The following is a 14,535-nucleotide window of genomic DNA, read 5'->3' on the forward strand; positions in this document are numbered from 1 at the left end:
ATGGAATTCTCCAGGCCAGAATACTGGAGTGGGTAGCCTTTCCCTTCTCCAGGGGATCTTCCCAACCTAGGGAATGAACCCAGGTCTCCCACATCGCAGGCAGATTCTTGACCAGTTGAGTCACAAGGAAAGTCCAAGAATACAGGAGTGAGTAGCCTATCCCTTCTCCAGTGAATCTTCCCAACTCAGGAATCAAACCTGGGTCTCCTGCATTGCAGGCAGATTCTTTACCAACTGAGTTATCAGGGAAGACCCCCCCTCCCCCCCACCCACACACACCATATACTATAAGGACTTCTCTAAACAGAAAAGAAGCAAGATTCCATGGGAAAGAGAATATCACAGTTGGACAGTAAATCACTTAAATAAGCCAATACACAGATTAAACACTTTTTTCTGTGAAATCGATGATAACCACAATGAACAGCAAAAGGATAAACATTAAGATATATAAGAGGCACATCAAAATCATAAAATGGGATATGAGAGTAAGAAAATGCAGATATTTTTTCAGAATGTGTTTAAGCCTATATGTTGTTAAGCCATGTTGCTAAGTCATGTTTGACTCTTGTGAACCTATGGATTACAGCCCACCAGGCTCCTCTATCCATGGATCTTTCCAGGCAAGAATACTGGAGTAGGTTGCCATTTCCTTCTCCAGGGGATCTTTCCCAACCCTAGAAGCCTTGTCTCCTGCATTGGCAGGTGGATTCTTTACCACTGAGTCACCAGAGAAGCCCTAAGCTTATATGACTACCAGTTTAAAGCAAGCAGATATAGGAAGAAGTTAACATAATTGAAAAAGAGGGTAACCATAAATCAAAAACATACAATAGATTCACAAAGCCAAAAAGAAGACAGCGGAAGCATAGCACAAAAGAAAATCATCAAAACTACAAAAGAAAAAAATAAAAGATAAGGAACAAAGAAGAAATAAAAATCAACGGGAAAACAAAGTTGAAGATGGTGATAAATATATACATATCAAAAATTACCTTAAATCTCAAAGAACTAAACACACAAAAGACACAAAGGAGCATACTGAATAAAAATAATAAGAGCATACAATATGCTGCTTATAAGAGACCTGCATCAGGGCAAAGGACACACACAGACTGAAAGTGAGGGGACAGAAATAGATATTTCATGAAATAACAAGAAAGCGGAGGCAACAATACTCATATCAGACCAAATAGACTTTAAAACAAAGATTATACTGAAAAATATAGAAGGACACTAGATAATGATGAAAAGATCAATATAGGAAGATAGTACACTTGTCAACATATATGCACCTAATATAGGAGCATCCACATACATGGAACAAATGCTGACAGACATAAAGGGAGAAATTGATGGGGATGCAATAATAGCAGGAGCCTTGAACACCCCACTCACATCAATCAACAAATCTTCTAGACAGAAAATCAAGCAACAGAGATCTTAAATGAAACCATAGAAAAATCAGACTTACTAGATATTTCTAGGGCATTATATCCTAATAAACCCTAACATACTCATTCTTTTCAAGTGCAGATGGACCATTCTCTAGGATGGACCCATACTATAGCACAAAACAAGCTTCAACGAATTTAAGAGGACAGGAATTATTTCAAGCATCTTTTCTGACCACAATTTCATGAAACTAGAAATCAACCACAGAAAAATAAGGAAAGAAAGATTACATGGAAACTAAACAACATGCTGGATTTTCCAGGTGATGCAGTGATAAAGAATCCGCCTACTGATGCAAAGAGATGTGGGTTCAATCCTTGGGTCAGGAAAATATCCTGGAGTAGGAAATAGCAACCCACCCCAGTATTCTTGTCTGGAAAATCTCATGGACTGAGTAGCCTGGTGGGCTATAGTCCATGCGGTCATGAAGAGTCGACACAGCTGAGCAATTGAGTGCACACACACAAAAAAACATGCTACTAAGGAAAAAAAAAATGGATCAACGATTAAATGAAGGAGGACATTTAAAAATACAAATGACAATGAAAACAGCCATACAAAATCTATAGAGTGCAGCAAAAGCAGTTCTTAAAGGGAAGTTCATAGTAAAGTAGGTCTTCTTCAAGAAACAAGAAAAACCTCAAACAAACAACCTAACCTACCACCTAAAAGAATTAGAAAAAGAAGAACAAAACCTAAAATCAGCAAAAGGATGGACATAATAAATATCAGAGAGGAAATAAATATTTAAAAAATAGAAAAAAATCAATAAAACCAAAAGCTGGTTCTCTGAAAGGGTAAACAAAATTGACAAGCCTCTGGTTAGTCTTACCAAGAATAAAAGGAGAGAACCCAAATAAAATAATAAATGATAGAGGATAAGTAACAACTGATTCTACAGATACACAAATAAACCATGAACTGTATTTACTAACAAACTGGACAACCTATGAGAAATGGACAAGTTTCTAGACACATGTTGCTGCTGCTACTGCTGCTAAGTTGCTTCAGTCATGTCTGACTCTGTGCGACCCCATAGATGGCAGCCCACTAGGCTCCTCTGTGCGCGGGATTCTCCAGGCAAGAATACTGGAGTGGGTTGCCATTTCCTTCTCCATTCTACAGCACACCAAAACTGAACCAAGAAGGCATAGAAAATTAGAACAGACTGATCACTAGAAATGAAATAGAATCTGTAATTGAAAAAAAAAAAAAATCCCTACACAAAAAAGTCCAGGACCAGATGGCTTCACAGGTGAACTTTACCCAACAAAAAAGGAAGAGCTTATACCAATCCTCAAATTCTTCCAAAAGATTGAAGCAAAGGGAATATTCCCAAAGACATTCCATAAAGCCACCATCATCCTGATATCAATACCAGTAAAAGATACTACCAAAAATGAAAATCATAGGACAATATCCTTGATGAATATAGATGCAAAAATTCTCAACAAAATATTAGCAAACTGAATCCAACAACACATAAAAAAAAAAAAATCATGCACTATGATCAAGTTGGATTTATCCCAGGGTTACAAGTATGGTTTAACATACACAAATCAATTGACATGATCCATCATATCAATGAAAGAAAACACAAAAGCCACATGATCATCTTAATAAATACAGAAAAGTATTTGATTAAATTGAACATCCATTCATGATTAAAAAAAAAAAACTCTTAAGAAATTAAGTACAGAGGAAATAAATCTCAACAAGATGAAAATTATGACAAAGTGAAAGTATAACTCTTTCATTCATGTCCAACTCTGCAACTTCATGGACTGTATGCAGACCATTAGGCTCCTCTGTCCATGGATTTTTACAGGCAAGAATACTGGAGTGAGTAGCTATTCCCTTCTCCAGGGAATCTTCCCAACCCAGGGATCATGCATTGCAGTCAGATTCTTTACCATCTGAGCCACCAGGGAAACCCATTTATGACAAAGCACACGGCCAATATAATACTCAGTGGTGAAAAGCTGAAAGCCTTCCTGTTAAAATTTGGAGAAAGACAAGGATACCCACTCTCACTACTTCTATGCAGCACAGTACTGGAAGTCCTAGCTACAGCCATAAGACAAGAAAAAGAAATCAAATTTATCCACATTTGGAGGGAAGAGGTAAAACTGTCACTATATGCACATGATAATATATATACAAAACTGTAAAGACTCCACACAAACACTAATAGAACTGGTAAATGAATTCAGCAAGGCATAAGGATACAAGATTGACACACTAAACCAAGTTATTTTTTTATACTCATAATGAAACATTATAAAAGGAATGTAAAAACAAATCAAAATCACATCAAAAAAACTTAAAATACCCAGGAATAAACATAATCAAGGAGGTTAAAGATTTATAAAACATTAAAAGAGGAAACTAAACATGTTCCAAAGAAATGCAAAGATATCCTATGCTCTTGGATTGGAAGAATTAATACTGTTAAAATGGCCATACTACCCAAAGCAATCTACAGATTTAACAAGATCCCTATCAAATTACCCATAAATTTTTCATGAAACTAACAAATACAGCTAAAACTTTTATGGAACCACAAGAAATCTAGAACTGCCAAAGCAATCCTGAGGATAAAGAACAAAGCAGGAGTCATAGCCCTCCCAGACTTCAGATGATAGTACAAAGCTATAGTTATCAAAATGGTGTGGTTTTGGCACAAAAATAAACTATGAATAAATGGAACAGAGAGCCAAGAAATAAATGCATACACCTTCAACACCTGTTAAAGTTAATCGTCAACAGAAGAGGCAAGACTTGTCTATTATATACAATGTATATTATAAAAGACAGTATCTTCAGTAAGTAGTTTTGGGAAAGTTGGACAGCTGTATGTAAATCACTGATGTTAGAACAACTCTCACACCATACACAAAAATAAACTCCAAATGGTTTAAAGACATAAATATGACATGACACCATAAGACTTCTAGAAGAGAACACAGGTAAAACTTCCTCTCACATAATTGTACCAATGATTTCTTAGGTCAGTCTCCCAAGGTGATAGAAATAAAACCAAAAATAAACAAATGGGACCTAATCAAACTTATGAGCTTCTGCACAGCAAAGGAAACCATAAACAAAATGGAAAGACAACCTACAGACTGAGAAAACCTTTGAAAATGATGTGATTGACAAAGGCTTAATTTTCAAAATCTAAAAACAGCTTATATAATTCAATGACAAGCAAATCTGCTCAAAAAATGGACAGATGACTTAAATAGACATTTTTCAAAGAAGACATACACAGATATATGCCAACAGATCTATCCAAAGATACTTAACATTGCTAGTTATGAAATGAAAAGCAAAACTACAATAAGGTACCACTCAACATCAGTCATAATGACCATCATTGAAAAATACAAATAACAAATGTTGAAGAGGGTGAAAAGGGAACATATGTACACTGTTGGTAGGAACGTAAACTGAGGCAATCACTGTGGCAAACAGTGGAGGGTCCTCAAAAAACTAAAAATAAAGTTTCATCAGTTCAGTTCAGTTGCTCAGTCATGTCTGACTCTTTCAGACACCATGGACTGCAGAACGCCAGGCCTCCCTGTCCATCACCAACTTCCAGAGTTTACTCAAACTCATGTCCATTGAGCCAGTGATACCATTTAACCATCTCATCCTCTGTCATCCCTGTCTCCTCCTGCCTTCAATCTTTCCCAGCATCAGGGTTTTTTCAAATGAATCAGTTCTTTGCATCAGGTGCCAAAGTATTGGAGTTTCAGCTTCAACATCAGTCCTTTCAATGAACATCCAGGACTGATCTCCTTTAGGATGGCCTGGTTGGATCTCCTTGCAGTCCAAGGGACTCTCAAGAGTCTTATCCAACACCACAATTCAAAAGCATCAATTCCTCAGTGCTCAGCTTTCTCTATAGTCCAACTCTAACATCCATACATAACCACTGGAAAAACCATAGTCTTGACTAGACGGAACTTTGTTGGCAAAGTAATGTCTCTGCTTTTTAATATGCTGTCTAGGTTGGTCATAACTTTTCTTCCAAGGAGCAAGCATATTTTAATTTCATGGCTAATGGCAACATCTTCAGTGATTCTGGAAATCAAAAAAATAAAGTCTGTCACTGTTTACACTGCTTCCCCATCTATTTGCCAAGAAGTGATGGGACCAGATGCCATGATCTTCATTTTCTGAATGTTGAGCTTTAAGCCAACTTTTTCACTCTCCACTTTCACTTTCATCAAGATGCTCTTTAGTTCTTCTTTGCTTTCTGCCATAAGGGTATTGTCATCTACATATCTGAGGTTATTGATATTTCTCCCAGCCATTTTGATTCCAGTTTGTGCTTCATCCAGCACAGCATTTCTCATGATGTACTCTGCATATAACTTAAATAAGCAAGGTGACAACATACAGCCTTGATGTTCTCCTTTCCTGAATTGGAATCAGTCTGTTGTTCCATGTACAGTTCTAACTGTTGCTTCCTGACCTGCATACAGCTTTCTTAGGAGGCAGGTCAGGTGGTCTGGTATTCTCATCTCTTTAAGAATTTTCTACAGTTTGTTGTGATCCACAGAGTCAACAGCTTTGGTATAGTCAATAAAGCAGAAGTAGATGTTTTTATGGAACTCTCTTGTTTTTTCAATGATCCAGTGTATGTTGGAAATCTGATCTCTGGTTCCTCTGCCTTTTCTAAGTCCAGCTTGGACATCTGGAAGTTCATGGTTCACATGCTATTGAAGCCTAGCTTGGAGAATTTTGAGCATTACTATACTAGCATGTGAGATGAGTGCAATTGTGCAACAGTTAAAGCAATCTTTGACATTGCCTTTGTTTGGGATTGGAATGAAAACTGACCTTTTCCAGTCCTGTGGCCACTGCTGAGTTTTCCAAATTTGCTGGCATATTGAGTGCAGCACTTTTAAAGCATCATCTTATAGGATTTGAAATAGATCAACTGGAAATCCATCACCTCCACTAGCTTTGTTCATAGTGATGCTTCCTAAGGGCCACTTGCCTTTGCACTCCAGGATGTCTGGTTCTAGGTGAGTGGTCACACCATAGTGATTATCTTGGTCATTAAGATCTTTTTTGTACAGTTCTTCTGTGTATTCTTGCCACCTCTTCTTAATATCTTCTACTTCTGTTAGGTCCATACCATTTCTGTCCTTTATTGTGCTCATCTTTGCATGAAATATTCCCTGGGTATCTGTAATTTTCCTGAAAAGACCTCTAGTCTTTCCCATTCTATTGTTTTCCTCTATTTCTTTGCATTGATCACTGAGGAAGGCTTTCTTATCTCTCCTTGCTATTCTTTGAAACTGTGCATTCTAATGTGTTTATCTCTCCTTTTCTCCTTTGCCTTTCACTTCTCTTTCTCTCAGAGCTATTTGTAAGGCCTCCTCAGACAACCAGTTTGCCTTTTTCATTTATTTTTCTTGGATAGTCTTGATCCCTGCCTCCTGTCTAGTGTTACGAACCTCTGTCCATAGTTCTTCAGGCACTCTATCAGATCTAATCCCTTGAATTTATTTCTCACTTTCACTGTATAATCATAAGGGATTTGATTTAGGTCATACCTGAATAGTCTAGTGGTTTTCCCCTGCTTTCTTCATTTTAAGTCTAAAGTTGGCAATAAGGAGTTTATGATCTGAGCCACAGTCAGGTCCTGGTCTTATTTTTGCTGACTGTATAGAGCTTCTCCATGAGGTCACTAAGAGTCAGACACAACTGAGTGACTTCCCTTTCACTTTTCACTTTCATGCGCTGGAGAAGGAAAATGGCAACCCACTCCAGTGTTCTTGCCTGGAGAATCCCAGGGACGGGGGAGCCTGGTGGGCTGCCGTCTATGGGGTCACACAGAGAGGGACACAACTGAAGCGACTTAGCAGCAGCATAGAGCTTCTCCATCTTTGACTGCAAAGAATATAATCAATCTGATTTTGGTATTGACCATCTGGTGATGACCATGTGTAAAGTTGCCATATGATCCTGCAATCCCACTCCTGGGTATATATCCAAAGAAAACTGATTTGAAATGATACATGCACCCTGTGTTCACTGCATTACTATTTACAGTAGTGAAGACATAGAAACAATCTAAATGTCCATCAACAGATAAATGGATAAAGAATATGTAGTATACACACACACATATATAATGGGATACTGAAAGTATACACACACACACACGCACATATAATGGAATACTGATCAGCCACAAAAAGAATGAAATAATGCAGCATGAAAATTGCAGCAACATGAATGGGCCTAGAGATTATCATACTAAGTGAAGTAAATCGGAAAGAGAAAGACAAACATCATATCACTTACATGTGGAATCTAAAATATGATACAAATAAACTTATCTACAAAACAGAAACAGACTCACAGACCTGTGGCTGCCAAGGGGAAGAAGGGTGGGGGAGGGGTGGACTGGGAGTCTGGGGTGAGCAGATGGAAACTATTATATTGAGAGTGGATAACAAGATCCTACTGCATAGCACAGGGAATGGTATTCCATAGTCTGCAACAAACAATAATGGCATATAATATGAAAAAGAATATATATGCACATATATATTCATATATACATATATAGCAATGGCATACAATGAAAAGAATATATATGCACATATATATTCATATATGCATATATACATATATAGCATTCCATATATATGAAACTGAATCACTTTGCTGTACAGCAGAAATCAACATAACTATACTAAATCAACTATACATCAATAAAATAAATTTAAAAAGTCTTCATTCAATCTCTTTCTTCTAGTCAATTTTAAAAATAATCATTCCAATTAATTCACAGAGTAAACACAACTGAGACTTAATCTGTTAAGACATTACTGAATTACTCCTGGAAGCCCTAGTTGCTTGCACAGGCTCACTAAAAGCATTTCCTGTATAATAGAGTAGAAGATTCAACTTTACCTGAATAAACTACTAAGTACCAGTTCAGATTGATCATCCTCGTTTCATTTCCTTGTCTACTAACATTGATGTAGTGTTCATTCGCCCTATGGAATAGGGAAGAGAAAAAAATGCAGTAGATGGAATTAGGTAAAGACAAAAAAAATTAACCTCAATTTAGGAGACATGGTTTATGGTGGAAAACAATTCCCAGCTCATGGGGCCTGGTGTCCCTCTACCTTATAAAAATTCAACTTGAATCATGAGTTTCAGTTCTCCAACTGTCTACAAGGAAGCTGCTGAGGGTCAGACACGGCGACAGATCATGGGAGGGTCATATTCCACCAGCAAGAACTTTTTCTTCAGGGAAACTCCGTGAGGGTTAGAAGAGGAGGCTGAACAAGCTCCACCACCCTCCCTAGCTCTGTGGGAAGGGGAGCTTCCTGTAGACTTTCAGCACTTTGGGTCAGACCAGGAATCACTCACCAGTCTAAAAGCCACCAATCCTGCAGGACATAGGCAACCTGGGAGCAGGAAACAACAGTCACTAACACACTGATGTTACTGAACCCTCACACCCTGCTCACTAGGATGGGGGACGGAAAGGCTCCAGAACATGGAGACGGTCCTTCCGCCTCAGGTCTGTGCCAAGTCCCACACCCCAGATGACCACAGGACAGGGGAGGGCATGCTGCATTTTAATATCTCCAAAAGACATTGTTCTTTTCCTAGAAGCTCTCTGTCATGTACACACAACACCAGTAAAGCTCACTTATTTAGCTCCCCACAAAAAATGCTTTTCAATGCAAATCCAGATGAACTGCAAATACAGTAATAATAGTGTAAATGTTGGAGTTTTTCAAATGAAAGAAACTTAACAGGTACTGTGATGGTCGGTTTTCTATGTCAGCTTGGCCAGGCCAGTCTCCAGTGATTCAGTCACTGGTCTAGACATTGCCATGAAGGTATTTTGCGAATGTGGTTCACATTCATCATGAGAATGGAAGTAAAGGGGATCACCCTCAACACTGTGGTGGCCTCATCCAGTCAGTCAGCCCTGAAGAGAAAAACCTGAGGCTTCCTGGAGGAGGAAGAAATTCTGCCTCAAGACAGCAGGGTCAGCTCCTGCCTGAGGTTCCAGCCTGCAGGCCTGCCTTCCTGATTTCACACTTATCAAGCTAGATCCCACAGCTTCATGGGCCAGTTCTTTAAATATCTTCATATACATACTAAGAATAATGATAAATAAAGTATAAGTGAAGTGAAGTGAAGTGAAGTCGCTCAGTCGTGTCTGACTCTTTGCGACCCCATGGACTATAGCCTATCAGGCTTCTCCGTCCATGGGATTTTCCAGACAAGAGTGCTGGAGTGGATTGACATTTCCTTCTCCAGGGGATCTTCCTGACCCAGGAATCGAACTGGCGTCTCCAGCATTGCAGGCAGACGCTTTACCGTCTGAGCCACCAGGGAAGCCCATATAAAGTACAAATATATGTAAATACCAAACTGAGGGCACAAACCAAAATAAACGTCCTTATTTACCTGAGCTGCGATGTTCACTAGAATAAGCAAAATGATGATAGACCAGTGAGTACCAGCTGTGAAGTAATTCTTGTAGGTCTTACAACCAACTTGTCCCTTTGAATAGTCCTCCAGGGGTAGTTTAACCAGTATATCCTCAGTCTGTGAGGGGAAAAATGGCAGCGAGAGATAAAACATTAAGTAATTAATCACCAAATATCAAAAGTTCAACAGTAACTTTCATTGCAAAAAGGTGGGGACACACACAAAACTCATATGCTGGCAGGAGTGAAAGATTGTCTGTCTTCTAAAGAGAAGGGTGTGGAAATACATAGAAAAACCACATATGCATTTATGCTTGGACCCAGCCATCCTACTCCTAGGAATTCATTAGGAAAAAAAAAAAAAAAAACGTCATCTGCATGAGGCTATTCACAGTTGGCTAGTTTTGCTTAAAGTCAATCATGACTCTCAACCCAAGCACACCATACCCAATTCAAGTATAAATGCAGAAGCTTGTTCAAAATAATACACAAAATGATATGGAACTAATATTTAGCTCATAATCTTTTATTTTGTCACTCAATGATGGAAACATAAAACATAACTGAGCCTCAAAATACTAGTCAAATACAGTAAACTGAGCTTGCACAGCAAGTTGGAGTAAGGTGAATCTGGGTAGCAGGGGACAGCACGTGATCAAAATCTATGTGGTTCCTGAATTTCAGAGAGTGATTCTTGAGTGTGGAATGTGAGGGACTAATCTGAACACTTATCAGAATCATCCAGACTCCTGGGTTTGGGTGTCGAGGAGGACCTGTGTATGTATAACTGGAGCAGATTGAAGGCCCACAAGGCCACCAAGAGCAGACGGATCTGGGCATGTTGCAGGATGAGAAACTCACATCGTGGTCCTCTGGGGCTGCATCTTTCATTGACTCTGTGGAGGACTCTTGAGGCTGGTCTGGAGACTTGGAAGATGGTTCAGGCTCCTCAGTCTTCTTCTTTGAAAGGGAGTCAGAATCTATTCTGGATTTCAGGAACTCAGTGTAAGGCCCCTTTCCCACCATTTCACCCTAAAATTAAAAAAAAAAAAAAACTGAAAGGCATGTATTTGCATTTGTTAATACTAACCTAATATAAATGCTAATCAAGAGAAGTAAACGGATCTTAAGTTATGATTTTTGTAAGAAAGTGATCATTAGGTATGAAATTCTGGAGGACAAATCTAGTTCAGTTCAGCTTGATGTAGAACTGAGCATTGTGTTCTCTGCCAAACCCTGTGTTAGGTGCTGGGGTATATGAAAGAAATATGTTCTCATGTGTTAAAGATGGAGATCATTAACATAAGAAATGGCAGGCAACTCCAGTATTCTTGGAAAATCCCATGGACAAAGGAGCTGTGTGGGCTACAGTCTACAGGGTTGCAAAGAGTCAGACATGACTGAGCAACTAAACAACATGTTTGAGAAATCTGAGCCCCACATTCCTAGGGGAGTGGAGAATCTACACATGGAACTACTTCTAGGGAGGTAGAGGTTGTGCATTTTAATAATCTTTCCCAGAGTAGAACTTCACTTGATAAGTGAGGGATCTGGCCACGGGCCTGTGGAGCAGACAAGGGTTTAGGACACTGTTGCTGAGGCCCAGAGGCAAACAAGCCAAGACTGAAGCATCAACCAACCAGTAAGCCTGAAATATTCTCATTTATCTCCAGTCCACCACCAACCACACTAGGAGTTGTGGATTGAATGGTGGCCCCCCAAAAGTATGTTCAAGCCCTAAACATGACATCTGTGGGTATGACGTTATTTAGATACAGGCTCTTTGCAGATGTAATCAAGTTAAGATAAGGTCAGACTGGAACAGGGTGACCCTACATCCAGTAATACTCATGTCCTTATGAGAAAAGACCCAGACATACACGGGGACAATGGCCACGTGACATCAGAGGCAGAAACCACAGTGCTGCAGTTAGAAGCCAAGGAATGCCAAGGAACACCAAGGTAAGCAGATGAGCACCAGAGGCTGAAGGGAAGGATTCTCTCCCCTGGAGTCTTCAGTGGGAGAATGGCCCTGCCAGTACCTGGATTTGGGACCCATAGCCTCCAGAACAGGGAAATGACAAACTTCTGTTGTTTTAAGTCACCCAGTTTGCGGCACTTTGTTACAGCAGCTCTAGAAACTGACATCCTAGCTTAAGCCCATGCTGCTGTCTCCTCAGCGTTAGTAAGACTTGTAACTGCTTCTGCTGTTACCCCTCCAGTGTATCATAGGACTCTCTTAACTCCCACATCAGACCACATCCCTCCTCTGCTCTGGACCATCCAAGGCTTCCATCCCACTTCCGGTCCCCTGCCCATTGCTCAGAGACCAGCTCCCTCCTGTCCCCCTGCTCACTCTCCTCAGACACACTGGTCTTCCTGCTGTTCCTCCAACCTGCCAGGTCAGCTTCTTCCTAAGGACCCCTTGCCTCAGACCCCCTCCCCCAGGTGACTGTGTGGCCTCCACCTTCATGTCACTCAGACCCCATGAGGCAGCAGCTCCTCAGAGAGGCCAGGATGTCACCCTTTCTGTCACATCCATCCCCATAAGAACAGGAGCCCCATGAAGGCAGGGCCTTGACCTCCTGCTGCAGAGGCTCCCACATGGATCGGGCACATAGAGACCTGCACAGGGAGACCAGCAACTGGAGACACCAGCAGAGTGGGCATCTCTGACCCAGGTGCTCGGCTACCCAGCCTCACTTCTGGTGCTAATGGAAGATGTTGTTTAGCAAACTGCGTTTGACTATAACATGGTTACAAATGGTTCTTAGTATCTATAATTTCCAAATTAGTATACTTTGACTTAAATCCTGGAAGGGGAAAACAAAATCTTGTATATAATATAGCATTATTATCCTTAACAAATTTCATTAGAACAGTGATGACTCAGTAATTCTATGGTAGCAATTTTATACATTTTAGGGTTTATGTGGCTTAGAGCATAATAGTGACATTTCTATGGTCTTTGAATTCATCCTCAGGGCATGAGTACCACCAGCTCTGGGAAGAAGGGGGCAAAAAACTGAGGGAGAAGAGGGCATTTATCATGAATCCGAGGAGAGTGCTAGCAAGCTCCACAGATTTCTAGAAACTACTTACATTTTCCAATTGCAGAATCTTACTTGCAGCTTTTAGGTACTGCAACTGATGAGTCACTAAAATTGTGACCTTATCTTTCAAGGCTTGGCAAATACACCTACAAATATAAAAGGTATGGCATGCAAAAGCACATTAATGGGGATATACCAAAGTAAAAATTTATACTTTTAAAACATAGTGGGACAAAGACAACACAATAGTAAAAAATCTGTACTTTAAATACCAAATAAATGACAAAATTTAATACAAACATAAATCAATGAATTTGGCAAGGTCTTCAAATTCATCAGCAGCAAACTTGACTCCAGCTCCACTAAAAAATATTCTAAAAAGCAATCCAGTGAAAGAGGCACCGAGAGCTAACTTCTTTTACCTAAAACTCAGCTAAGCATTTATATATTTCATAAGGAAAAGCAATTGAGCAACACTGAGATTCTAAAACTCAATTGAACTAAAACACTGTTATTTCTATGTGAGAATAGGAGAACAGGAATCTATGTCATATAAAAATGGTACAGGATGCTTGGGGCTGGTGCACTGGGATGACCCAGAGGGATGGTACAGGGAGGGAGGTAGGAGGGGGGTTCATAATGGGGAACATGTGTACACCTGTGGCAGATTCATGTTGACGTATGGAAAAACCAATACAATATTGTAAAGTAATTAGCCTCCAATTAAAAGAAATAAATTTATATTAAAAAAACAAAATTATTTAACTCCTTGAAAAAAAATGTGTACATTTTTAGGCAGTTTTCTATGTGATTATTTATGATTTACAATGTACAGATTAACAACAAAAATGAATAGTTTCTTGATAACCTTTGCCAGAGTGCATATTTTAGACCCTTCCCCCCAAATAATATTAGACAGAAAATGAACACTGACATGACCTCAACATTCCCTTCAACATTCCCAGTCCCATTCAGGAAGCAATTCTTCTTTCATTAGGACTGAACACCTTCCAAACACGGAAATGAAAGAATGGAACCCAAATGGCCCAAATGGGAGTGGAAATCAACCAACAAATCAAAAGACATACCAACTCTCAGCCAAGACCCCTGTGTGGTCAGACCACCCAAGATGGCTCTTCTCTTGTCCTCTCTACATCCCCTGCCTGACCAGTGCCTCCTTCAACTACACCTCTTCACGTGACTGACCTTCCTATATGCTTGTCCCAGAGCCCAGTGAATGGCTGTTCTAGCTTTAGATCAGAACCCTCCACTATGCTTGTCAAAAGGGCAGGAGGGCCATGACCCTCTGCTGGTTTCCATGGTAACCAACAAGCCAACTGGATGTCAATTCCCCTGAAACTGGTAATTACCTCCTGCCTGTTAAGAGCAACAGCTGCTGCCAAGTTCTGCCGAGGTGTAACCCAACAATCCCCTCAGTGTCCCTCACATTATTAAATGTTTCCTTTCACAGTAACCCCTCAATCTGCTTCTCATTTTAAATGCAGACCCCAAGGGACTCAACCCCAGTTTCATCCTACTGA

At 39.8% G+C, this 14,535-nt stretch overlaps 1 protein-coding gene across 3 annotated transcripts in view; it reads right to left on the reverse strand.

Annotated features, from left to right (window-relative positions):
- LOC102413663 (ATP-binding cassette sub-family C member 4) overlaps positions 1-14,535 on the reverse strand; it is a 122,335-nt gene that overhangs the window by 48,751 nt on the left and 59,049 nt on the right. For all 3 annotated transcript variants that reach the window (XM_044926924.2, XM_044926923.2, XM_044926922.2), the window contains exons 14-18: positions 13,044-13,140; positions 10,803-10,973; positions 9,919-10,059; positions 8,863-8,900; positions 8,398-8,483 (exon numbers count right to left, since the gene is read on the reverse strand). In XM_044926924.2, coding sequence (XP_044782859.2) covers positions 8,398-8,483; positions 8,863-8,900; positions 9,919-10,059; positions 10,803-10,973; positions 13,044-13,140 — 533 coding nt within the window. The remainder of the gene's footprint in view (positions 1-8,397; positions 8,484-8,862; positions 8,901-9,918; positions 10,060-10,802; positions 10,974-13,043; positions 13,141-14,535) is intronic.

The sequence above is a fragment of the Bubalus bubalis genome, chromosome 13, assembly GCF_019923935.1.
Source record: "Bubalus bubalis isolate 160015118507 breed Murrah chromosome 13, NDDB_SH_1, whole genome shotgun sequence".
NCBI lineage: Eukaryota > Metazoa > Chordata > Mammalia > Artiodactyla > Bovidae > Bubalus > Bubalus bubalis.